Source organism: Globicephala melas, chromosome 10, assembly GCF_963455315.2.
Source record: "Globicephala melas chromosome 10, mGloMel1.2, whole genome shotgun sequence".
Classification (NCBI taxonomy): domain Eukaryota; kingdom Metazoa; phylum Chordata; class Mammalia; order Artiodactyla; family Delphinidae; genus Globicephala; species Globicephala melas.
This window is the reverse complement of record NC_083323.1, coordinates 90,970,770-90,998,068: the sequence shown is the minus strand read 5'-3', so window position 1 is coordinate 90,998,068 and position 27,299 is coordinate 90,970,770. Positions and strand designations below refer to the sequence as shown.

The 27,299-nt window shown below is 39.4% G+C and overlaps 1 protein-coding gene and 1 pseudogene across 1 annotated transcript; both read right to left on the bottom strand.

Annotated features, from left to right (window-relative positions):
* Positions 1–753: 753 nt before the first annotated feature.
* MGP (matrix Gla protein) lies at positions 754–4,319 on the bottom strand. Its single transcript, XM_030841370.3, has 4 exons — positions 4,191–4,319; positions 2,707–2,739; positions 1,902–1,977; positions 754–1,494 (listed from the first exon to the last, which is right to left on the bottom strand). The coding sequence occupies exons 1-4, from the start codon at positions 4,249–4,251 to the stop codon at positions 1,353–1,355; spliced, it is 312 nt and encodes a 103-aa protein (XP_030697230.1). The 5' UTR covers positions 4,252–4,319; the 3' UTR covers positions 754–1,352.
* A 10,398-nt stretch (positions 4,320–14,717) lies between these two features.
* On the bottom strand, positions 14,718–23,126 carry LOC115844377 (mitochondrial intermembrane space import and assembly protein 40 pseudogene; annotated as a pseudogene).
* Positions 23,127–27,299: the final 4,173 nt, after the last annotated feature.

Below are 27,299 nucleotides of genomic sequence, written 5' to 3'. Positions count from 1 at the left end.
GAAAAGAAATTGCAGTTACAGTGTCTGCGCTCAAAGAATTTACCATACTGTTAGACAAACAAATATACATAAAAGAAATTTAATCAAAACATGAATTGAATAATATAATTGTACTTGAATCCTTACATAAATTCTTTTTTTAATTTTTGTTGAAGTATAGTTGATTTACAATGTTGTGCCAGTCTCTGCTGTATAGCAAAGTGACTTTAAATACATGCTTGAAGTGCTGGATACTGGCTTGCGTAGTGTGATGGGAGCTGGGTGGACTTAACCATCACATTTCATAAAGTACTTGAATCTTAAGCTGGGTTTTGAAGGCATAGAAAGATGCTCCACTAAAGAGATGGAGGCAGTGGGCCTACCAGAAGGAACGGATGTAGGGATGGACATGCAGCAGTCCTCATGACAGAGGCGAACAAGGTCTGAATTGGGATTGAGAAATCCTGGGCTCTGTCCCTAACTACCAAGCAGGAGACTCTGGAGCCTCCTCATTGGCAAACCAGGCTTAAGGGAGCTCTAGCATTTTGCATGGCTCCAAAATTCCATGATCGAATCTTGTAAAAATGTCTGGTCATTTTGAAAGCGCACATATTTTCTTGACTCAAGTAAGAGTCAAGACTGTAGCATCTTAGGATATGATAACATTCAGGTGAGGGTGATGAGCCAAGGTACAGAGTCTGGAATCCACATGGAAGGAATTTAGGAGTCATTTGAAGTTTGGGAGCAGGGGACTTCCCTGGAGGTCCAGTGGTTAAGACTCTGCACTTCCAATGCAAGGGGAGTGGGTTCAATCCCTGGTGGAGGAGCTAAGATCCCACATGCTGCACGGCAGCCGAGGAAAAGAGTTTGGGAGCAGGAAAATCATATGACTGATCATCTATGATGTTTGAAAATCCTGGAAAACATATACTAGGAAGCAGTGATTCACTGATCCCAAGGTAGAGAGAGTCTAGACAAGTTATGGGTGAGTGAGTGTCTTCTAAGATGTGTTCTTCCTATGCACTTATGCTTCTAATCAACATTAGAACACGATTAGCAGAATCTACTGCTCTGGGCTAGGTGGGCCTTGATTGAACTATTTCAGGATTTTCCCAGAATAAATCAGACTCACAAAATGTATGTATCCTACCAGAAGTTTATTATGGAATAATCACACATCTTAACTTCCCTTTGACCTTCACTCCACTGCACTTTCATTACTTTTCAACTGGGGGCAGGAAAGAGGAGTGCAGCCAGACAAGAACATTTAAGGAACAATTAAGCAATTCGTATGTGTCTATATAGTTCAGTGATGCTACTGCAAGGGAATACAAAACCAGGCACCAGGCTCTGGAAAGAAACTTTTTCCAATCTCATTTGGCCCCTGGGCGCTGCCGGAAATAACGATTGTAGGCAGCATTGTATCCATAAACCAAGGCATAGCGTTCGCAAAGTTTGAAGTCGTCACAAGCTTCCCTGTTGATCTCATATGCAGATTTGCTGTGTTCTCGGATTCTAGAAAGTGAAAGAAAAGAGGCCCAAATTGAGAAGCATAAAGAAAGTGGAGAAATGAGAAAAAGGAAAAGAAAAAAAAAGAATAAGAAAATATCATAGAGAGATCTCATTCATCCCCCAATATGAAGAGATACTTGTAGAACAGGGAGGAAAGGTGGAACAGGGATTTTCTTTTTTAATGGAAATAGAAATTTTCTCTCTGTCCTCCTTTTCCTCCTCCCTCCCTCTCCTTTCTGGGCCTTTCACAAAATAGTCTTCTAGAAATTCAGTTGTTTTCTGTACATTGTTTTTAAATTCTTTGATTTGGGAATATAATTAGAAATAATATATATGATGGAAAAAAACCCATTTCTCACTCCATTCAGATCTGGGAAAGATGACCTCCCCCATCAAGTTTTGTCACCTACCTCTCTTGGGCTTTCACCCTCCATCTCTGTTGCGGGGATATAAAGATATTAGCATTTCTCCTGTTAATGAAGGGATCTTAAAACAGAAAATAAGTGCAGTCTTAGGGAGACAGTTGTTGAAAATATTTCCATGAATATTCTCTGACAAAAACATATCTGAAAGCTCATTCATTCACACATTGCTTGTAACTAGAGATCTGTGAAAATTAAATGGATAGATAGAGCAGATTTCGTAAACTGCCTGATCGAATACCTGATCTTGGTATTCCTACTCACTGTGTTTTTTATTCCTGTGAGGAGAAATTCTCCCTGTCCTGAGGCCTTGTTAAGCATAATTTTAGATTTCCAGTAAATGAACAGTTTAAACATCATAAAAATAATGAACAAATTAAAGATGAGAGTGATATGCTATTATTCCTATACTCAGTCTTTATAAGTTGATATTTGATAGCATCCAACTGCTGATGCCTGTGGTCTCCCAGCAGACTCGGCCTCCGATTCTGTACTTTGTCATTACTCCTGTTTTCCATCTGTGTGGCTGATGTGGTACCGACTTAAAATTTGCAAATGAGATTTTATGGCTCCTAAGTATGTTGAAAGCATACTTGCCATCTTACACTATTTCAAACTTAAAAAATTGCTCCTCTGGTGATTTTTACAGTTGAATTTTTAAATTTACTTTAGTTTTCCAAAAGAGAACCTCTTTTCCCTCCCTGTTAAATATATTACCTTTTTGTCTATTTAAGAATTGGGAGAGGTTCTTCAATACATGAGATTTCAATAAGGAAGTCAAATATTCACTTACTGATTTCATAGGATTCCATGCTTTCATGAGATTCTGGAATTAAAAAAAAAGACCCATTTTATTGCTACCTTTCACACACCACAACAGTCTAAATATAGGGAAGGAAGGGGAGGGAAGAGCCCAAAAGATGGGAGAAATATATTTAGCAGTGTGGTTATTACAAATTTCAGGCATTTAGGATTCATGAGTTGTTTCTGTAGCTCTGTCCTTGCTGGGATATCTCTACTCTTTAGTTTTTCCGGTGTTGAAGGAGCTAGTGCCCATGGTATTGCCTAAAATTTCCCAGGGGCTATGAAGTCTTTAGTCTTGAGAAATAAGACAATTTAAGCGCTGCACACAAGGCTCCAGAGAGCCTTCCTTGCTTAATTTGGGACCTGTCTGAGAGCAGGGCCAAGGAAGGCACAAAGGGCCTAGAAAACAGGCAAGTTTCTCCAGGCAGGCTGGGCAGATGGCTCAGCTTGGCTTTCCCAAGACAAGTGTCCAAGAGGTTCTGAAAGCCTCTTAAGAGCCTGTGTTAAACTGACAGCCACAGAAACCACTGGCTTCAGCTGACATCTCACACTGGGCACAATGCCAGTTCAGAGAAAGAACTCAGCTGATGCCAAAGCAACAGTTTTCTTCTTTCTACCACTCTCCTGGGCACAGCAGGTAAATCTGGCAATAAGAAGCTCACGTTTGCAAGCAAGTGAATATAATTGAAAAGTTAAAAAGAAGGTGAAGAAACCAAATCTTCTGACACAGAAAACTGGTGAATAATTTCAAGAGGAGGAAGCAAAATACAGATGGTTATTAATATAATTGAGCTCAGGAATACCTGGAATACCCAGATAATTGAAGCATAAGACTGAATGATCTAAAAATAATTTTGTTTCAGATTTCCTTTCTTTAGCTTTGAACACACACAGAGATATTTAACAACACATAGAAACCAAGCAAAATTTGTCTTTTAGCAATAGAAACGAAGGAATCGATTTTTCTCTGAGGTTCTTTAAATGTAAAACTTTACTTTAAAATTCATCCACTGAAGAAATATGGGAAGTTCGTGAGACTGTCTTGCTCTTAGAGAGAGCTATACATAAAACTTCATGTGAAAACTGAATCTCTTAAAGGTGAGTGATTCAACCGATACCCTTAACCAATTGTTATCAAAGTCTAAACACACATCCTTAAAAAAATGAGAGCTCAGGGGCTGGGAAGTTGATATCTTCTTTCTGAGACAGCAGAATTTCCAAGTGTAGAGTGACTTACCATAGAAAGAACTTGCCTGCTAAGTTACTTACAATAGTCCAGATATTGAAGATATAAAAAAGACTCGATGGAACAGATCAGTGTGCAAAGGGCTTGGGAAATGTTAAACTCATAGTCCTCTAAGATTATAATAGAGAAAGGGGGAAGAAAAGGAGGAGGGAGAGGAAAAATCCATGTCAACTGAAGTCAGAGGCAGAAAAGAAAAAAACAAAGAAATGGCAGGAGAAAGTTCTCACCATAACAGAGAGCTGCCACAGCAAAGGCAGCCAGGATGGAGAGAAGGAGTAGACTCCTCATGGTGTCTCCGGGTCGCTCTCACTGTCTTGTGCAGCGGCGGTAGAGAGAGAGGCTCCTACAGGCTGCTGGTGAAAGGCTGTGGAGTTTTTATAAGAATCAGAGCAGCTGAAAGGGGAGGAACCAGTGAGAGGGGGCCGGAGAAGGTGGGGACTGGTTGGCACTCAACTAGCACTGGGACTTTTCCCAAATATTCATTCCTTACAGATATTATCTGCTCCGGGTGAGCAGTTTTCCCTCATTTCTGGACCCGACTGTGCTACAGCAGCTGCTGCCCTGGTACACAAGTTGCGGCCACCCCATGTCTGGGTCAGAGCTGGCACAGGTCCACGGAGAAGGGAGTTGCCACAAACACATGTTTGCCTTTCTAATTCCTTCTCTGGTCTGCCCTCCTGGCTCTGACTTTGGGTCTTTCAGGTTTGGTCCATAAACAGAGCCATAGTGTTCTGTTTGCTCCCCTGATGGATGGATGAGAGGTTCTGGGGGAGAAAGGACTTCACTTTCTATGCTGGCACTGATTTAGAATTATTTTTCCAGTAGGGTTAAACTCTTAATCCTAACCAATTGGGTGTTCACCTGATGATATAGCCTGATGCATTTTTCCAGGTGTTCAGAACAGAGATGGCCAGGGACCCCCTGAGTTCTGTTTCCTCAGTTGCTCCGTAACAACTTGCCCATCCAGTTTTGTGAGTTGAGCTCACACCTGTGCCCTGATGCTCTCTCAGCCTGGATATCACGCATGTAAAGTGCAGCAAGGTTATGTGGGTACCCATCTTGCATTTTCTGAAGGCACTGTCTTGATAATGAACTAATTCAATATGCTTTTAGTGAGTGGCCGATGAGATGCAAGGTACCCTGCTAGGTGATGCGGGTGACCTAGAGACAACCAAGACAGTCCCTAAGGAGGTAAGTAAGAGCTACTTACTATTCGCTTTGCTCTTTAGCTGTCCTGTATGCTCCAACACAGATTTTCACAAACACACACCTCCATCCTGTATCCTCCAACACAGATTTTCACAAACACACACCTCCACTGTACCATCAGAACCAGCGGCACTGTTTCTTTTCTTTTAGGAGGAAGATTGCAATTTGGTGTCTCTGGTTGTCTTGTAGACAGAGGTCTTTTATTTTTTAACCTCTTGGACAATCAGAAAACATTTTCTATCAGATGTGTCTCTGTTGCCTGGGTACCAAAGAGTCTTCTCGGCAAACAAATAGACTTGCATCACAGAGCAGCAGATTGTAGAAGAGGTAAAGTTGCAGGACCTCTAACTTGGGCTGGATCAGCAAAAGGGCTGGGATGAGGGAGGGTGGGTGTACTTTTCAATAAAAAAAGATTTATTTCTAAGAGCGGTGGTGAGCAAGTAGGTGGAGCCTCACGCCTCATTCTTTTTGTCTTATTGGGATGGACTCACCCTCCCAAACCCCAACCTGTGAAGAGCTTTTATAAATAATAAAGGATTTCCTGTTAAAGGAAAAACTCGGTTGTAGTCTGAAGGATTACTGAGTTCTAAAGGGACCAATAAAATTCAGGTTTTCCCTCCAGATTGTTTCATATTGAGATATATTCTTTGGGATAAAATCTTAAAAAAGACCTCAGAAAGAAGACAATGTATGATCATCTTTGATAAACTCGACCATCACAATTTATACTCACAAGAGTGGGGGTTGTTTTCCTCTTTAAATCACAGATTTGCTCTCAATGTTGGCTTCTGTGCCCTTTTTCCAAGATAAATCATCCAGGTCATTATATTTGCAAAAGCCAGTTTACTACATGGCATGGTTCATATAGCATTTTATATGTACTCAACTTAATCACTAACCCCCAATCATCATAATTTGAAACAAGTTAAATTCCAATGTTTCACCCTAAAAAGAGTAGGCTACTCACCTCTCACCCCCAGCCCATCTCCAGAATTAAAAAGGATTCTCTCTTCTCCGGCTACAAACACGTGCTTCGTAACGTACACTAGCTCTATCTTTCTCCAGTCGGTTCTAGCAGTCCCCTCTACTCCCAAATGCAGATGGCATCTGTGCTCTGTCAGCCTTCTGACCTCACAATTGCTTATTTTTACAATCGCTAAGTCCAAACTTGAAAATCTTACATTTCTCTTTCCAATTTAAGCTTCACCTTTTTCACAAGTTATCTTAAATACTGCTTCCACTGGTTTTCCTAAACGTTTACGCATCTCTCTTTACCATCTTGCTTTTTGTAAGGCTAACACTTTATTTTGGAAACTATCTCTCACGAGTCTCTTATCTTTCCTTTCCACTGTTTCCATTTATGCCTGGGTTCTCTTATGCTCAATCCCATTCATACATGATTTGTAAAAATGATTAACATGTGTGAGTATTCAGAGCTCTTCCTTTTCTCTCCTCCTGTATCACTCCGAGTCTCAAAGACAATTTTGTATGTGTCAACTCCAGCCATGTATTCTTTTTTTTTTAACATCTTTATTGGAGTGTAATTGCTTTATAATTGTGTGTTAGTTTCTGCTGTATAACAAAATGAATCAGCTATATGTATACATATATCCCCATATCTCCTCCCTCTTGCGCTATGCGGCTGCTTCCCACTAGCTATCTATTTTATATTTGGTAGTGTATATATGTCAATGCCACTCTCTCACTTCGTCCCAGCTTACCTTTCCCCCTCCCCGTGTCCTTAAGTACATTCTCTACATCTGCATCTGTATTCCTGTCCTGCCCCTAGTTTCTTCATAACCTTTTTTTTTTTTTTAGAGTCCATATAAATGTGTTATCATATGGTATTTGTATTTCTCTTTCTGACTTACTTCACTCTGTATGACACTCTCTAGGTTCATGCACCTCACTACAAATAACTCAATTTCGGTTCTTCTTATGGCTGAGTAATATTCCACTGTATATATGTGCCACATCTTCTTTATCCATTCATCTGTCAATGGACACTTGGGTTGCTTCCATGTCCTAGTTATTGTAAATAGAGCTGCAATGAACACTGTGGTAGATGACTCTTTTTGAATTATGGTTTTCTCGGGGTATATGCCCAGTAGTGGGATTGCTGGGTCGTATGGTAGTTCTATTTTTAGTTTTTTAAGGAACCTCCAAACTGTTCTCCATAGTGGCTGTATCAATTTACATTCCCACCAACAAGAGGGTTCCCTTTTCTCCACACCCTCTCCAGCATTTATTGTTTGTAGATTTTTTTGATGATGGCCATTCTGACCGCTGTGAGGTGATACCTCATTGTAGTTTTGATTTGAATTTCTCTAATGATTAGTGATGTTGAGCATCACTAATCATGTTGACAATGTGTTTGTTGGCAATCTGTATATCTTCTTTGGAGAAATGTCTATTTAGGTCTCCTGCCCATTTTTGGATTGGGTTGTTTGTTTTTTTTGATATTGAGCTGCATGAGCTGCTTGTATATTTTGGAGATTAATCCTCTGTCAGTTGCTTAATTTGCAAATATTTTCTCCCATTCTGAGAGTTGTCCTTTGGTCTTGTTTAAGGTTTCCTTTGCTGTGCAAAAGCTTTGAAGTTTCATTAGGTCCCATTTGTTTGTTTTTATTTCCATTTCTCTAGGAGGTGGGTCAAAAAGGATCTGCTGTGATTTATGTCATAGAGTATTCTGCCTATGTTTTGCTCAAGTTTCTGGCCTTACATTTAGGTCTTTAATCCATTTTGAGTTTATTTTTGTGTATGGTGTTAGGAAGTGTTCTAATTTCATTCTTTTACATGTAACTGTCCAGTTTTCCCAGCACCACTTATCGAAGAGGCTGTCTTTTCTCCATTGTATATTCTTGCCTCCTTTATCAAAGATAAGGGGACCATATGTACGTGGGTTTATCTCTGGGCTTTTTATCTTGTTCCATTGATCTATTTTTCTGTTTTTTGTGCCAGTACCATACTGTCTTGATTACTGTAGCTTTGTAGTATAGTCTGAAGTCAGGGAGCCTGATTCCTCCAGCTCCGTTTTTCTTTCTCAAGATTGCTTTGGCTATTTGGGGTCTTTTGTGTTTCCATACAAGTTGTGAAAATTTTTTGTTCTAGTTCCGTGAAAAATGCCATTGGTAATTTGATAGGGATTGCACTGCATCTGTAGATGGCTTTGGGTAGTATAGTCATTTTCCCAATTTCATTCTTCCAATCGAAGAACATGGTATATCTCTCCATCTGTTTGTATCATCTTTAATTTCTTCATCTGTGTCTTATAGTTTTCTGCATACAAGTCTTTTGTCTCCCTAGGTAGGTTTATTCCTAGGTATTTTATTCTTTTTGTTGCAATGGTAAATGGGAGTGCTTCCTTAATTCCTCTTTCAGATTTTTCATCATTAGTGTATAGGAATGCCAGAGATTTCTGTGCATTAATTTTGTATCCTGCTACTTTATCAAATTCATTGATTAGCTCCAGTAGTTTTCTGGTAACATCTTTAGGATTCTCTAAGTATAGTATCATGTCACCTGCAAACAGTGACAGTTTCACTTCTTTTCTGATTTGAATTCCTTTTATTTCTTTTTCTTCTCTGATTGCTGTGGCTAAAACTTCCAAAACTATGTTGAATAATAGTGGTGAGAGTGGGCAACCTTGTCTTTTTCCTGATCTTAGTGGAAATGCTTTCAGTTTTTCACCATTGAGAATGATGTTGGCTGCTGGTTTGTCATATATGGCCTTTATTATGTTGAGGTAAATTCCCTCTTTGCCCACTTTCTGGAGGGTTTTTATCATAAATGGGTGTTGAATTTTGTTGAAAGTTTTTCTGCATCTATTGAGATGACCATATGGTTTTGATCCTTCAATTTTTTAATGTGGTTTATCACATTGATTGATTTGTGTATATTGAAGAATCCTTGCATTCCTGAGATAAACCCCACTTGATCATGGTGTATGATCTGTTTAATGTGCTGTTGGATTCTGTTTGCTAGTATTTTGTGGAGGATTTTTGCATCTATGTTCATCAGTGATATTGCCCTGTATTTTTCTTTTTTTGTGTGAGATCTTTGTCTGGTTTTGGTATCAAGGTGATGGTGGCCTCATAGAATGAGTTTGGGACTGTTCCTCCCTCTGCTATATTTTGGAAGAGTTTGAGAAGGATTGTGTTAGCTCTTCTCTAAATGTTTGATAGAATTTGCCTGTGAATCCACCTGGTCCTGGGCTTTTGTTTGTTGAGAGATTTTTAATCACTGTTTCAATTTCAGTGCTTGTGATTGGTCTGTTTATATTTTCTATTTCTTCCTGGCTCAGTCTCAGAAGGTTGTGCTTTTCTAAGAATTTATCCATTTCTTCCAGGTTGTCCACTTTATTGGCATAGAGTTGCTTGTAGTAATCTCTCATGATCTTTTGTATTTCTGCAGTGTCAGTTGTTACTTCTCCTTTTTCATTTCTAATCCTATTGATTTGAGTCTTCTCCCTTTTTTTCTTGATGAGTCTGGCTAATGGTTTATCAATTCTGTTTATCTTCTCAAAGAACCAGCTTTTAGTTTTATCAATCTTTGCTATCGTTTCCTTCATTTCTTTTTCATTTATTTCTGATCTGATCTTTATGATTTCTTTCCTTCTGCTAACTTTGGTTTTTTTGGTTCTTCTTTCTCTAATTGCTTTAGATGTATGGTTAGGCTGTTTATTTGAGATGTTTCTTGTTTCTTGAGGTAGGATTGTATTGCTATAAAGTTCCCTCTTAGAACTGTTTTTGCTGCATCCCATAGGTTTTGGGTCGTTGTGTTTTCATTGTGATTTGTGTCTAGGTATTTTTTGATTTCCTCTTTGATTTCTCAGTGATCTCTTGGTTATTTAGTAGTGTATTGTTTAGCCTCCATATGTTTGTATTTTTTACAGATTTTTTCTTGTCATTGTTATCTAGTCTCATAGCATTGTGGTTGGAAAAGATACTTGATATGATTTCAATTTTTTATTTACCAATGCTTGATTTGTGACCCAAGATATGATCTATTCTGGAGAATGTTCCATGAGCACTTGAGAAGAAACTGTAATCTGCTGTTTTTGGATGGAAAGTCCTATAAATACTAGTAAAAGCCTATCTTGTTTAATGTATCATTTAAAGCTTGTGTTTCCTTATTTATTTTCATTTTGGATGATCTGTCCATTGGTGAAAGTGGGGTGTTAAAAGTCCCCTACTATATATGTGTTACTGTTGATTTCTCCTTTTATGGCTCTTAGCATTTGCCTTATGTACTGAGGTGCCTCAGGTTGGATGCATAAATATTTACAATTGTTACATCTTCTTCTTTGATTGATCCCTTGATCATTATGTCGTGTCCTTTTTTGTCTCTTGTAATAGTCTTTATTTTAAAGTCTGTTTTGTCTGATATGAGAATTGCTACTCCAGCTTTCTTTTGATTTCCATTTACATGGAATATCTTTTTCCATCCCCTCACTTTCAGTCTGTATGTGTCCCTAGGTCTGAAGTTGGTCTCTTGTAGACAGTATATATATGGGTCTTGTTTTTGTATCCATTCAGCCATTCTATGTCTTTTGGTTGGAGCGTTTAATCTATTTACATTTAATGTAATTATTGATATGTATGTTCCTATTACCATTTTCTTAATTGTTTTGAGTTTGTTATTGTAGGTCTTTTCCTTCTCTTGTGTTTCCTGCCTAGAGAAGTTCCTTTAACATTTGTTGTAAAGCTGGTTTGGTGGTGCTGAATTTTCTTAGTTTTTGCTTGTCTGTAAAGGTTTTAATTTCTCTGTTGAATCTGAATGAGATCTTTGCTGGGTAGAGTATCCTTGATTGTAGGTTTTTCCCTTTCATCACTTTAAATATGTCCTGCCACACCCTTCTGGCTTGCAGAGTTTCAGCTGAGAAATCAGCTGTTAAGCTTATGGGGATTCCCATGTATATTATTTGTTGCTTTTCCCTTGCTGCTTTTAATATTTTTTCTTTGTATTTAATTTTTGATAGTTTGATTAATATGTGTCTTGGCATGTTTCTCCTTGGATTTATCTTGTATTGGACTCTCTGTGTTTCCTGGAGTTGATTGACTATTTCCTTTCCCATATTAGGGAAGTTTTCAAGTATAATCTCCTCAAATATTTTCTCAGTCCCTTTCTTTTTCTATTCTTCTCTGTCCCTTTCTTTTTCTATTCTTCTATTCTTCCTATAATTCAAATGTTAGTACGTGTAATGTTGTTCCAGAGGTCTCTGAGACTGTCCTCAATTCTTTTCATTCTTTTTTCTTTATTCTGCTCTGTGGTAGTTATATCCACTATTTTATCTTCCAGCTCACTTATCCGTTCTTCTGCCTCAGTTATTCTGCTATTGATTCCTTCTAGAGAATTTTAAATTTCATTTATTGTGTTTTTCATTATTGTTTGTTTGCTCTTTAGTTCTTCTAGGTCCTTGTTAAATATTTCTTGTATTTTCTCCATTCTAGTTCCAAGATTTTGGATCATCTTTACTACCATCACTCTGAATTCTTTTTCAGGTAGACTGCCTATTTCCTCTTCATTTGTTTGGTCTGGTGGGTTTTTACTTTCCTCCTTCATCTGCTGTGTATTCCTCTGTCTTCTCATTTTGCTTAACTTACTGCATTTGTGGTCTCCTTTTCGCAGGCTGCACGTTCGTACTTCCTATTGTTTTTGGTGTCTGCCCCCAGGGGGTAAGGTTTGTTCAGTGGGTTGTGTAGCCTTCCTGGTGGAGGAGACTGGTGCTTGTGTTCTGGTGGATGAGGCTGGATTTTGTCTTTCTGGTGGGCAGGACTGCATTTGGTGCTGTGTTTTGGGGTGTCTGTGAACTATTATGATTTTAGGCAGCCTCTCTGCTAATGGCTGGGGTTGTGTTCCTGTCTTGCTAGTTGCTTGGCATGGGGTGTCCAGCACTGGAACCTGCTGGTCATTGAGTGGAGCTGGGTCTTAGCATTGAGATGGAGATCTCTTGGAGAGCTTTTGCTGTTTTATATTACAAGGGGCTGGGAGGTCTCTGGTGGACCAGTGTCCTCAACTCGGCTCTCCCACCTACGAGGCTCAGGCCTGACACCCGGCCGGAGCACCAAGACCCTGTCAGCCACACAGCATGTTTTGTCAAACTGTATATGATTTGGACTTCCTTCGGGCTCTCTCAGCCATGTATTCTTATGAAGAGGAGTTGAACTAACCCGATGGGTCCTTTTTTCTTTGGCTGCAATGGGTCTTCATTGCTGCATGCAGGCTTTCTTTAGTTGCGTTGAGGAGGGACTACTCTTCCTTGTGGTGCGTGGGCTTCTCATTGTGGTGTCTTCTCTTTTTGCGGAGCATGGGCTCTAGGCACATGGGCTTCAGTAGTTGTGGCATGCAGGGTCAGTAGTTGTGGCACGTGGGCTCTAGATCTCAGGCTCAGTAGCTGTTGCATGTGGGCTTAGTTGCTCTGTGACATGTTGGATCTTCCGGACCAGGGCTCATGGTCCCCTGTCCCCTGCATTGGCAGGTGTATTCCTAACCCCTGCATCAGCAGGGAATCTCTCGATGGGTCCTTTGTGTCAAAAAAGGCCAAGATCAACTCATCAGAGAGAAGAGAGAGAGAAAAAATGGTGGTAGATAAAAAGTGGAGGGAGAGAAATGGGAAGAGCTTTGCAGACTTGGTTTGTTGGATGGGGGAGTTTTAGGTAGAGATTTGAGCTGTGGACAGAAAAGCTTTCAAGCAGCTGTAGGATGTGAGACATTGAGAGTAAGACATGGGAAAAGACAAGTCAGAATGGCTTTAGTTATGAATTGTATTGTTTTAGGTAGTAAAAGATTGTTTGAGAATAGCCGAAAAATTTTGAAATCGTTTTTGTATTTTTAAAATTTGTATATCTTGTAAAGACTAGACCACATGAAGCTTTAACTTACATTTGGATTTTAGGTAATTATGAGAAACATTTATATAGATATTTCCCCCTTACTACTCAAGAAAAGTATTCTTTTTAAAAAATTAATTAATTAATTAATTTGTGGCTGTGTTGGCTCTTCATTGTTGCGCGCAGGCTTTCTCTAGTTGTGACGAGAGGACGTTGCTCTTCATTGTGGTGCATGGGCTTCTCATTGGGTGGCTTCTCTTGTTGTGGAGCACAGGCTCTAGGTGCTCAGGCTTCAGTAGTTGTGGCACACGGGCTCAGTAGTTGTGGCTCATAGTCTTAGTTGCTCCGCGGCATGTGGGATCTGCCCAGATCAGGGCTCAAACCCATGTCCCCTTGCATTGGCAGGTGGATTCTTAACCACTGTGCCACCAGGGAAGTCCAAGAAAAGTATTCTTTCGTGAAGAGAATATTTGAAGACACTCCCAGAACTGACAACAAAGATATGAGAGAGACAGTGATATGATTACCAGGTTTTTTTTTAGCTTGTACAGGAATTTCCTCATGTGAGATGGGCAGTATGGTATAACTCCCAGGCAACGGAAGCTATAGAGAAATACAAGATCTCCTATTCTACCTGTCTCAGGAGGAAAAGCAAATCATGGCCACACCTTTCAGAGCCAGAAGTAGCCTCATGTTTTTAGTCATCCATCATCCATCCATCCATGAATCCGTCTTACAAATTTATTGAGCATTTACTATGTGCCAACACAAAGCTGGAAATATAGTGGAGAAAAATGCAGATATAGATCCTACTCTCATGAATAAAGAGTGTTCTTAGATCACAAATTTAATCAGTGGCCCTTCCTCTATAGACATTTGTTTAGGCAACCAGCTGGCCCTAGAGAAGACCAAGTGATGTGTTTTCTCATTGGACTGACATTTTTTTTTTCAGGTAAAAATCACATTTTCCTTTTAATTGACACCGTTTCCTCTCTTGGGTGCTACTTTGGTAATGATTAGGTCCCCACCTCTCAAGAACATTGCATCTGAACAGGCTGAGACAGAGCCAGTGTGAACACAGACCCCAAACCAGGGCTTTTGGAATAACAAGAACAGAAAAAAAACCAGCCTTTCTCTTCACTTACAAAGGAGTCACTCAGAGGGTCCAAAGCTCTGTTTTCCAAATGTAGAAAACCTGCAGCTCAATGCAAACTGGAAACCAAAATATATCAGAAATGAAGCATAGCGCTTCGTCAAATCCTCAAGGTCTGATCTTCCTGCCTCTTCTACAAGGAATGGCCCGACTCCAGTATTTTTAAAGGAAGATGTTTTGTTTCTATTTCACTTTCCAACTAGCTATCAAATCTACTAAAAGGGATACAATGAATCAGAATAAGTCCGCTCACTCACAAGACACTCCCAGATAATGATTATTGGTTGCTGAGTTTATTCAGCACATTATTTCAAAGCGGCAAAATTCAGGACAATCTGAGAAGAGAATTCAAAAGCGGCAGCTGCATTTGCTGATAGGTTCATGCGAGACGCACATTCATACAACTCGTTTTTCAGTGTATATGTCAAGGGGCCAAGACCCCTGATCAACACAGTGTTATTTTGTCCATTACAGTGCACAGCACAACAGAGTCAGGGACACTTCCTTGGAGATGTTCACACGCTCTGAAGGAGGCCGGAGCCCAGCGCCCCGGGCCCTCATTAGCTGGACCCCTCCTCTTCTTTGGTTACGGTGGCCTCAGAGGCAGCCGTTTCCTCTAATCGATCCGCTGGCTTCTCCTCTTTGTCCTGGGGATAGAGGTCCGGGTACTTCTGCATGTGCTCCTGCGCGGAGTTGGTCTACACAGTCCGACCCCTTGACATCCTCTGCTGCAGTGGAAGCAGGAAAAGCCCACCTTGAACTGTTCCCCACGCGGGCCGCTGGCCATCCCCCCAAGGCACGGGCAGTTCCAGCTGATGTTGTCTCCGTGGGGCAGCATCCGTCCGTGCTCCTCGTACGGATCATTGGGGTCGTCGGCCGCCAGCTCCGCGTTCCTTGGAGTTTCATGGTCTTCTCTGGTTACAAATATGCTTCGATCCTTCCCTTCCTGCTGGCTGTAGGCCGTGGTGCAGCCCGGCGCCCCGACCTCGCGGCGATTGTGGACGTGGCCTCACGCCGTGACCTCTCCGCTACGGGGCGGGTGGCTTTGGAGCGACATTTTTATGGGCACTCAGCAGTACTTTTGTTTGCAGAACATTGCAAAAAACACTGATGAGAAGCTCAGACTTCAGGGAGAGAATGAAGGAGGAGGAAGGTTGACAGAGCTGCCAGGAATTACTGTGGGGAGGAGTTTCTCAGAATGGTATGTCCTGGAACATACACCAAAAGAGTTATCCCTTTTCTATAGTATTTCTGTGACTAAAATAATGGTATAGTAATAATGAAGCTAATATATATCCCCACCAATTCCACATCTTCTGCTCTCTGTCCTTTCTTATCCTTTCTCTAAGTCTTTTTCAGACTGCTACTAGGCATGTTGTCTTTTTGAGAAATTTTCTTGGCTCCTGTTAGATTTCTTTCTTTCAGTTCCATGAGATTCAGCTTTATTTACAAAATGTTGGTTTTATGAGTTCATATTATTCTTTTACTGGCAGCTCTAAAACCCTTTCTCTTGCCAGTAAAGGGAAAAAGGCAAAGAAGAGTTAGGAAGCAACATCTCTGAAGATAAAAAACAGAAATCACTTTCTAGGACATCAAAAGGCAATGAACTGAGAAACACCTAGCCAATTTCATGAGACAGTGCCGACCTCTTAGCTCTGTTCTAAGGGAAGCCCCTTGCATGGATTCTACATCTCAGATTTATTAATCCACATAGCTTCCCATCCATCAAATCCCTGTCTTTTTCTTAATTTGTCTTAGCTGAACTAAATGAAAATCAATCTTTGTTGAACTCAAGTTTGGGAGAGCATCTAGGGAAGTCGGGGCACAAACTTCTGGGGAAAGGCGAAGTCTGGAGGTTAGCTGAGCTCTTGGTTCAGAACAGCTGTAATTTTTCTATTCTTCCTGTATAGATGATTTCCTCTACCCTTTTCTTTTCTATTAAAAGCTTCATTTTAAAAAATATGATAACAGATATCAAATAAAATTACACAACTATCCAAGTAATATTGATATATCATACATCGTCTTTGCTACATACTAAGTACTGTGATAATCACTTTTTATTCACTGTGTTCTTTACTTCTCATAATAATCCTACATACTGAGTATAATTATTCACATATTATATATGAGAAACTTAAGGCTCTAAGAGGTTACATATATATATATATATATTTTTTTTAAATGAAAGCTTCTTTCTTTATTTTTGGCTGTGTTGGGTTTTCGTTTCTGTGCGAGGGCTTTCTCTAGTTGCGGCGAGCGGGGGCCACTCCTCATCGCGGTGCGTGGGTCTCTTACTGTCACGGCCTCTCTTGTTGCGGAGCACAAGCTCCAGACGCACAGGCTCAGTAGTTGTGGCTCACAGGCCTAGTTGCTCCACGGCATGTGGGATCTTCCCAGACCAGGGCTCGAACCCGTGTCGCCTGCATTGGCAGGCAGATTCTCAACCACTGCGCCACCAGGGAAGCCTCAGAGGTTACATATTTAATCCAAGGTCACACAGCAATTAAATGGCAAAGATGGGATTCAAACACAGGGCTGTTTGATTTAGAAGAATATGATTTTAACCACTGATACAATCATACAGTATTCCCTAATGTTCTGATACTTACTTAAATAATTCTGTGATTGTGTCTACAGGGATCCTTGAGTTCCCAGTTTCAGAGCTAAAGATAAAATTAAACAAAGATATACATACTTAACATAATGATTTATTCAATGTCCTTTAAAATATGACAATAGAGGGCTTCCCTGGTGGCGCAGTGGTTGAGAGTCCGCCTGCCGATGCAGGGGACACGGGTTCGTGCCCTGGTCCGGGAAGATCCCACATGCCGCGGAGCGGCTGGGCCCGTGAGCCATGGTCGCTGAGCCTGCGCATCCAGAGCCTGTGCTCTGCAACGGGAGAGGCCACAACAGTGAGACGCCCGCGTACAGCAAAAAAAAAAAGACAATAGAAATTAAGGATTTGCATATTGCCACTTAATCCCAGATAGTTAAATGACTTATAAAATCAGAGAAAGGGATGCATTAGGTATTGGAACCTAAGTCCCTCATTTCTTTATCCAGCACTCTGCACACTAAACTGTCTTGTCCAAACAAGCTCCAACTCAAATATGTTGCTTCCTAAAACCTTTCATCTCACTTCAGGAATCACCAAGTCTCACTTCAGGAATCACCAAGTCTCATCCCAGTCTATGAACACTCATGTTTGCTGACTGTCATCTGGTTTGGTATAAGAATACAGGCTCCATGGTGTCTACAAAGCCAACTTCTACAGTTACTTAGACCCCAAGCAAAACTGGAAATCTGGGCTTAATTTACAAGATGCTCCTTCAACTCAAAGCAAAATAGAGAACAGGTTCTGCGTCTCCTATCTTTTCGGGCCTTATAAAACTTGACTCACAGGACTGTTGGATGGATTAAATAGGACAACACATGTAGAGCACATCCATTAATCACTGGCATGTAATGTCATGGAGTACACACACACACACACACACACACACACACACACACACACACACACACACACAATGTTATTTCCAAAAAGATAGGTTTAACTCCATTGGTTTAGTGTTATTTTGGTTTTCCCCCAATAGTCAAGGAATAGATTGTTAAGAATGACCAAAGCAGAGGAGAGTAGACAAAAAGTGGGAGTGATTGAATCAGCAAGGTCTCGTCCAATGGGAACTAAATTGGAAGCTGAAAGAGCTCAATTTAGTTCTGACGCTGCCATGCAATGCCTATGTGACTTTTGAAAAAATCGTTTAATTCTCTTTCTAAACATGTATTGAAATAGACTGCTATAATTGTGTGCTTCTAGATTATTTCATCCTTGGAATAGATAAACAAGATAGAGAAATAATTATATAATCCAGGGTTTGAAGGAACACTGTGTTCTTAATGCTATTTTGAAAGTGGTTCTTCCAGGGCTGACTGGTGTTTGGGTGTCCACCCCTGAGCTTGAAAACCACTAGCAAGATGCCTTGCAAAAATTTCACTCAAATCACCACCTCCCAGCTGGCCCTCTCTGCTGTCATTTCCCAGTGCTGTCAAATAACTTCATTCATTCAAGTTGGACACTGATATGCTTTGAAATCCTTGGGACAAAAGAAAGCAATCTTTTTAGCCGGGGTTTGGTCGGTGGAGAAAAATCTCATGGCAGAGATCTGAAACTCTACAGTTCCTCTCCTTTGTTTCATCATCTAGTCACTGCAAACCCTGGAAATAGGATGAAATTCAGAAAAAGTTGGAAGAGGACAGAAAGGAAAAATTTCCAGGTTAGTAGTAGGGAGAGTATAGTGCAGAACACGTCTGCTGGTCAAGGTAAGAAGTGAACAGGCTGTGAAATAAGAGATTGTTTCCACATCTAACTCCTCCCTGATAGAATTGTGATGGAAAATGCTGCAGTGAAATGTGGGTTGGGATGACCTGTGGAAATGTAATTTAGCCTGCCCACTGCTGTTCACTTAAACAGTCCTGTAACCAGTGCTTGTCTGAATCTTGGTGGCATCATCCCTGACTCTGATTCTTCCAATTTATCATTCTCCCTGTTTCTTGTAATCTTACATTATTTTTTTCTGGCCACTATGAAATTTTAAAAGAGATTTTTATTTTGTTGAGGGGATGAAGGGATTTTTCATTGGAGTGCTTTCTCTGGCTTTTGGTAGGAGATAAATGAGTGCAAGTAAGAATGGGATCAAAAGGAAGGGAAGAGAAACTAAAGGGAACAAGATGTAATTTTTGGTTTTGTTTTGTTTTGAGAGAGCAACAGAAGGGCAGGAGAAATGGATATGGGGTGGGGACCGGGATGAGTAAGGAGGAGAGTCTGGCGTGAACACTTGCTCTCTCACCAGACTGTGAGGGTTTTGAGGTTACTCGCTGGATCTTTTTATTTTTTTTAATTTATTTTTTATACAGCAGGTTCTTATTAGTTATATACTTTATACATATTAGTGTATATATGTCAATCCCAATCTCCCAATTCATCCCCCCCACCACCAACTTTCCCTCCTTGGTGTCCATACATTTGTTCTCTACATCTGTGTCTCTATTTCTTCCTTGCAAACCAGTTCATCTATACCATTTTTCTAGATCTCACATATATGTGTTAATCTACGATATTTGTTTTTCTCTTTCTGACTGACTTCACTCTGTATGACAGTCTCTAGGTCCATCCACGTCTCTACAAATGATCCAATTTCATTCCTTTTCATGGCTGAGTAATATTCCATTGTATATATGTACCACATCTTCTTTATCCATTCGTCTGTCGATGGGCATTTAGGTTGCTTCCATGACCTTAGCCACTGGATCTTATTCATCTTTCTAACATACAACAGCTGCCCAGTGCTTGAATTGAGTCAGTAGCCTATCCCTTTTATATCCCCAATTCTCTGGTGACATAGTAGATAGTGGAAAAGAGCATGCGCTTTGTAGTCAGCAGGACTGAATTTGAATTCTGCTCTGTCACTAAGTGATCTCTGCCATTTCTCTGATTCTCATTTTCTTTATCTGAAAAAAATGGGGGTGCTGATGGAAAATAGTTTATAAAGTTGTAGTGAGGATTAAATAAGATAATGCATGTGAGCATCTAGCAGGCACAGTGTTGGCATATGGTAAATGTTCCATGAAAGTAGTTCTTATTATTCTTGCTAATTAGTGATGTGACCCTGGATAAGTCATTTCCTCACTGTAGCATGTGAAGGATGACAATTGTTACATAAAGTGTTGTAAAGATTTAATGAGATAATCCTTGTAAACTACCCAGTAAGTGTCTGTAATATAGTAGTTGCTCATTAAATGTTAGTTCCCTTCCTTATATTCCCAGCTGTCTGTCCCATTCTTTTCTTTCACTTTTCCTCTGAATGTAACCAGTTCTCTAACCAAACTGAATAACTTGTTCTAAGATGTCCTTCAGTGTTTGTCATCACATCTTTGCTCATTTAATTGCATAATCTCTCTTTCTGCATTCCTGTCTCTGTCTATTGCAACCTTGGGCATCTTTTAAGGCTTATCTCAAATACCACCTGCTTCACTATGTATTACATAAGTAAGCTTCCCAACTAGGTTATCTCTCCTTCCCTAAACACTCCCTTAGCATTCTGTCTTATTTCTTTAGTAGTGCACACCTTCTTCCTCTCTGAATTACAGGCATTTCTGTTCTCCGTATGTGCCACACATCCTCTCCTCAGCTATTGATGGTACAATCACAGGTCTCTTCCCCTTCTCACCCCAAGCACATTTATCCACCAGGGTCCAACTGACTATCTAGGAAACTGTCATCTCTGGAAAGACTGGATTCTTTCTTGTCGAAAGAAGGAAAAGACTCTCTTGTTGAATTCACGTATTGAGTTAAATGCCTCTGATGTGTCCTCATAGTAACCCTAGGACACCCTTTCATAAATCACACCCGGTTTCACTGCAAAATACTGAAATTGTCTGTTTACATGATAATGAATTTTAAGCTCCTCAAAGGGAAGTCAGGGCTTGTATTCTATTCATCTTTGTAGCCCTAGTCCCATACACATTGTCTTACCTGCAAACCTTGTTCAGTGCTTGAAAACTGTAAGAGCTCAGTGAAGTTACCCTTAACAATCCGCTCCCGCAGTCTATCATAACACACACTAAATATATCTCTGCTGTTTAGTTGAAGGATAAATTTAATTCCTTGCAAAGATAGGAAATTGCTATAATCTGAAACACAAAATAATTATAAGTATGCTCAAAGAAGGGAAAAATACTATTTCACTCGTATTTTTTCTACCTTTGGCTTATATGGTAATCCAACTATTAAATTAGCTGATTATCCACTTTGTGAAATAGCAATGTTCCTGAAAAATTTTCAGATGATAACATTGTAAAATCAAATTATAGTGTAAGTACAGGAAAAACTGTCCTTTCTCTTCAAAGAAAATCACTTGAGTAGCAAGAATTCCTCTGGAAGAGCAAAACAAGAAACGTTCCCTTACTGTGTGTGGGATGTAAATTTTCCCCTTGCGGGTTTTTCTTTCCGTGTAGGTTTTTACACATGGATCTGCTGGAGTGAACCTGTATATACAAGTTGAGGTCATAGAAAGAAACTGATTCCATGTACAGCACCAAACGTTTGCAGATTACAGATATAAGAATTTCAGTGGGGCTTCCCTGGTGGCTCAGTGGTTGACAATCCGCCTGCCAAAGCAGGGGACATGGGTTTGAGCCTGGTCTGGGAAGATGCCGCATGCTGCAGAGCAACTAAGCCTGTACGCCACAACTACTGAGCCTGTGCCCTAGAACCCGTGAGCCACAACTAATGAGCCTGTGGGCCACAAATACTGAAGCTCACATGCTTTGAACCTGTGCTCTGCCACAAGAGAAGCCACCGCAATGAGAAGCCCGCACACCACAACGAAGAGTAGCCCTCACTCGCAACTAGAGAAAGCCCATGTGCAGCAACGAAGACTCAACACAGCCAAAAAAAAAAAAAAAAAAAAAATCAATCAATCAATCAATTTATATAAAAAAAGAATTTCAATGGACAGAAAACAAGAATATAGGAAGATGGCCAAAAGGCCATCATTAATTAAATAATTAAATTAACTACTTTTTTCATTAAGTTAAAAAATGAATAATATTTATTAAACAGTTCATTTCTTTCTTGTCTTTGCTTTTTTTCTGATTCAGCAAAACAAGCCTCTCATCTATGCCAACTATCTTAAAACAAAGCACAACTTTTGTTAGAAAAGGAAAAATGTGAATGTCTTATCTAGAAGTAACATACAAAAAGTTCATTCACAAAAAAGAGAGACTAAGGCTATCTCCTCTCTCTCTACGTGCACTTTTTTTTACGCTCACTGAACATTTGCTGAAGAGCTGAAAGGAAGAAAATTTTGTGCCATTTTCGCCTTTCCCAGAAGTTGTGCTGTATTTCTTGGAATGAATTTCAGTACTTTCTTTCCGTCTTCAGATGACATATGAACTTTCTCACAAGGTCAGCAGCCAGAGGTGGAGGATTTGTGGGGATACACATTTTGAAGCCAAAGATTCTTGGGAACGAGAAATAACTCAAATACAGATATGGGCTGTTCTCTATACCGTGGAATCCTGAGAAGAGCAGGGCTTAAATACTTAATATGTTGGTGCCAGGAATAAATCAAATGGACAATGGTGCAAAAGTAAAAATGTTCCTGCAACAATTGGAGGTCAGTTGGCAACTTTAACTTGGACTTCTCGGCCTTACATTTGGTCTTCATATTGTGCTTTGTACCTAAACTCACCCCTTCGAGGGCCAGGCACAGTTCCTCTGGCTGAGATTTTTCCTGTGTGTGCTCAAGGAGAAGTGAAAAAACGGACTCACTGCTCCTCGTGCCAGCGTGTCTTTCTGTTGCACAAAAAGAAAGCAACCACATGGACTGCCATGAAGAGATTTGGCAAACCTGGCTTGTAGGGTTGATTTCCATATGGTGTGAGATTAGAATTAATTATTCAAACGAGGGCAGTTAAAGAACCCTCAGGCATTTTGAATGTTCTGGGAAAAAAAAAAAAGCTCAAGAAAGAAAAAGATACTGGAACATTTCAGTGAATATCTAAATAAATTTATACAGGTCCTGGCATATAACTTATTATTTAAACTATCTAATCTAGGACTTAAATGATACTTTAAAGAAAAAATTCCCACTAGTGACATGCACAAAAATTGATTAAAAAAATAGAATACATGCATACAAAAGAAACAATTCTTAGTACTCTTCAAAGAGGATTAGGATAAAAAGTATGCAAACAACTGAGCAAGTCTATAATAAAAATCCATAATAAATGCATGTAGATACAAAGTATAGTCTAAAATATTATCTTGATAAAGAGAATATAGTTTATCTTTACAAAGTTCTTATGGGGACGCTTGGAACTGTCAACTGACTTGTCCAAAAAGATGTCATGGCTTGGATGCCTTGGGTTTTACCTGACTTCAAACAGTTCTCTGTGTGCATGTTTATATGTGAGTGTAGATATAATTTGTATTGGATTATATATCATTTATATTAGATTATAAGTATCTAAAAAGTGAAGATTATGTATTTTAACATACATAATATCTGTATTCTAATATAACACATGATGCATTGCTTGGCAAGTAGTAAGCACTTAATAATTATTTGCTAGATAGAATTTATAAAAACAAGTTAACATATTACTGACAAGGCAGTTTCTAAGCACAATAATGATAATTCATTCACTTGCTAATTTTTCTACAAGACTTTTTTCTTTCACACACACACACTGTATTTTATTTTTACAAGAGATAAATAAACTGACACCAAGCATTGTAAATGGATGACCACAAGAAAAGCAACAATGATTGCAATCACCAAACATGAAACACACTCATACTACGTCATAATATTGACATTTAGTCCAGTAATCCTCCACTGTAACAGCTCCTTTGCTTTGCAGTGAAAATTGATTTCTACAAGACTTTTAAACTGCTACTTACTTAATTCCAGATACTGTTTTTTTTTAATTTTCTCTTGTTAACTTTTTTTTTAAAATTTTTATTGGAGTATAGTTGATTTACGATATTGTGTTAGTTTCAGGTGTACAGCAAAGTGAATCAGTTATACATATATCCACTCTTTTTTTCGTTTGTTTAGATTCTTTTCCCATATAGGCCCTTACAGAGTATTGAGTAGAGTTTCCTGTGCTATACAGCGGGTTCTTATTAGTTACCTATTTTATACATGATAGTAGTGTGTATATGTCAGTCCCAATCTCCCAGTTTATCCCTCACCCACTTATCCCCTCATAACCATAAGCTTTTCTACATCCGTGACTCTGCTTCTGTTTTGTAAATAAGTTCATTTGTACCCTTTGTTTAGATTCCACATATAAGCGATATCATATGATATTTGCCTTTCTGCGCAGATACTGTATTAATTGGAATTCATATCTGTCCTCAAGAAAATTATAGTCTATAGAGAGGATGATATATAAACAAATAATTATAAATACTGTGAGAAAGTCTTAGTTATGTAAAAAGCTTTGTGCTGTAGAAAATAGTCTTAATAAGATGGTAATTCTAGTTAATGTAAATGGGCCAAACTCACCAATTAACATACAGACTGTTAAAATAGATTTTTAAAAAGAAGTCTAATAATATGTGTTCTCTCAGAGAGAGACACATTTAAAAAATATATATATATATATTATGAAGGAAAAGTACAGTGAGTTGAGAAAGTACGTGACAGAGGATCCAGACTTAGTTTAGAGGGTTAGGAAAAAATTTCTTGAAGAAGAATATTTGATCTGCAATTTGAGGTAAAAAAAGAGTTAAGTGTATAAAGGGGGTAGTAAGAACAGGAAGAGAAAGAGTCTTACAGGCTCAAGGAACAATAGCTATATAAGTTGTAAGGTGGAATTAGGCTTTGTGGTTTTTTAATTTTTTTTTTTGTGGTACGCGGGCCTCTCACTGGTGTGGCCTCTCCCGCTGCGGAGCACAGGCTCTGGATGCGCAGGCTCAGCGGCCATGGCTCACGGGCCCAGCCGCTCCACAGCGTGTGGGATCTGCCCGGACCGGGGCACGAACCTGTGTCCCCTGCATCGGCAGGCGGACTCTCAACCACTGCGCCACCAGGGAAGCCCAGGCTTTGTGTTTTTAAAGGCACAAGATCTTAAGTGTTCTCATTACACACACACACACACACACACACACACACACGCACACCACACAAAAGGTAGCTATGTGAGGTGATAAGTGAGTTAATTAACTTGACTATCATAATCACTTCACACATTATATATCTTAAAAAATCATATTGTATAACCTAAATATATACAATTTTTATTTGTCAATCGTACCTCAATAAAACTGAAAAAAAAAAAAAAAGACATAAGACCAGGTTGGGGAATTAGGCAGGACCATGTGAAAATGCCAAAGATCTAACTTCTTTGAACCTTAAAGGTAATTGAAAACCATTGAAAAAGTTTAAGAAGGAGAAGAGTGATATAATTATCTTGTGTTTAAAAAAAATGAGTTTGGCTGCAGTGAAGAGAACAGATAGGAAAGAGGTAAGAGTTAACACAGGGAGATCAATTTGGGGGGCCATTGTCGTAGTCCATGTGCTAGAGTGATGGGAGCTTAAACCAAGACGATGTTGAAAAGGAAGAAAGGAAGAGGGATATGAAAGTCGTTTCGAAGGTGATGTTGAAATAATGAATGCAGAGGTAAAGGTGTGGTGTCAGAGACGGTTCCTTTGCTTCTGCTTTGCACAACCGGTGCTAATTTACAGCAGTTCGTAGTTTGTGGGAGAAATCAAAATGGATATGGTGAGTTGAGGTGCTTTCGTGATATCTAGGTAGAAATATAGAGAAAGTGGTTGGTGTTCAGTGTCTGATTTGAACTGGAAATACAAATCTGAGGGTCATCAGCCCATGCAAATAAATGGTTACATTTATTTTTCAAAATAAATGAAAATACACCTTTTCCTAAACAGGTTCCCACCTGTCTTCCTCCACAGAAGGAACGGTTTGGTACTCAGGGATGGATGAAGGGGATGAGTCCTTAGGGGTAAGTTACTGTGATTTCCTTTTGCTTACTATTTTTCAACTCCTTTACCAGGAACAATAATAAGCCAAATAATGATAGTAATAATAATAAAACCAAACAATATATTGCACAATCTCAACAAAATTGAGTTATATATAGTGAATTTAAACCAAATAAGCTCACTGGGATGATTTGCTCAGAGTAGGCAATCAATATGCATTTGTTGTTTGACCAAGTCACACGGGAAATATTGCTAAATCACTTTTATAATGATGGCTTATAATTGAGTTTGTTGTAAGAACCATGACTATGACCATAACTACTTCTACACTCTCCTTTAAGAAGACAAGAGAAAGCCTTTCCCAATCTGGAGGGGATGACTTTGGCTACCATAGTTCAGTGACAACATAACCTCAGACCCAAAGTTTCAGTCTGTCACTTAGCCTTTGGTAGGCCATGGGACTTCACAGCTAATATAATTTGGCTAACACAAAGTGTTTTATAAGACAGGCAACGTGGAAAGAACTTGGTAATTTTGCCAAAGTTTTTAACCACTCACCTTCCCATATACTGCCTCAGTCAAATTAATTTACAAAGATCTTGTATTTTTCGTGTCTTTTTCCATCCCCTCTCTAGGGACCAAGGACTTGGCAAGAACCTTAGCTCTAATAGCCCCATGGGATCAGGCTGAACAGTCATCTAGAAGGACCAGAAAAAGACACCAAGTTCAAATTATTATCAAGGAAAGGAAGTCAAGGGGTAAAACCAGAGGGACAATATATTATACCTTGGGTCCTAGGGTAGAGTTTAGGGATGTGTAGACAGGAAATGTGGCCAGAAATTAAGAGATCAGTAATAGGTCTCCTAACCTAGTGCAAGGAGACAAGAATATGGAAAAAGGTCCAGAATGTAGTTGTGAATAAGCAAGGGTGTAGGAGTTTCTTTTATTGGGGCTGGGAGGATGGGGGCATTTAAAAGCTCAGGATCATCTCAGACACCTGGGTCCTTTTGCATCACACCCCTCCTTTCTTTTGGATTGCTCCCCTCTCCCTTTGCCTACCTAAATCCTTTCTATTTTCCGTGGACCAGCTCAGGTCCTATATCTTGTGTAACCATTGATACAATATTTAATTGGCCTGAGAACTAGTGGGCAAAAATCTACTTGGGTAAAAATCTATTTCCTAATAAAAATGCCAAGTCATAGTAGTATGTTTGTTTTAGGAGGTAGATGTTGCCATCTTTTATGTGTCTTAAAGAATTTTGCCCACTTTTCCCCAGAACTTTCAGTGAGTTTTTCTCTTCTTTTGCTACTGAAAAATTGCTATTTTCAGGAAATAATTACTGAAGATGTTTTAGTTCATTAAATTTAATGCATCATATACTTATTGTGGGTTAAGAAGCATGTTTTACTTACATTGCTTTTTTAAGAAAAATAAATACACTTTTTAAGAAAAATAATATCTATTATTTATGAAGTCCAAAATATATTCCAGATATTTCACCTTTTTTATTTCTAATTTTCATAAAACCCTTCCAGATACGCATGTTATCTCCATTTGGGGTTTAGAAAGGCTAATTTCCTCAGAGGTTGAACCAGTAAATGTTGAGGCTGAGATCAGAG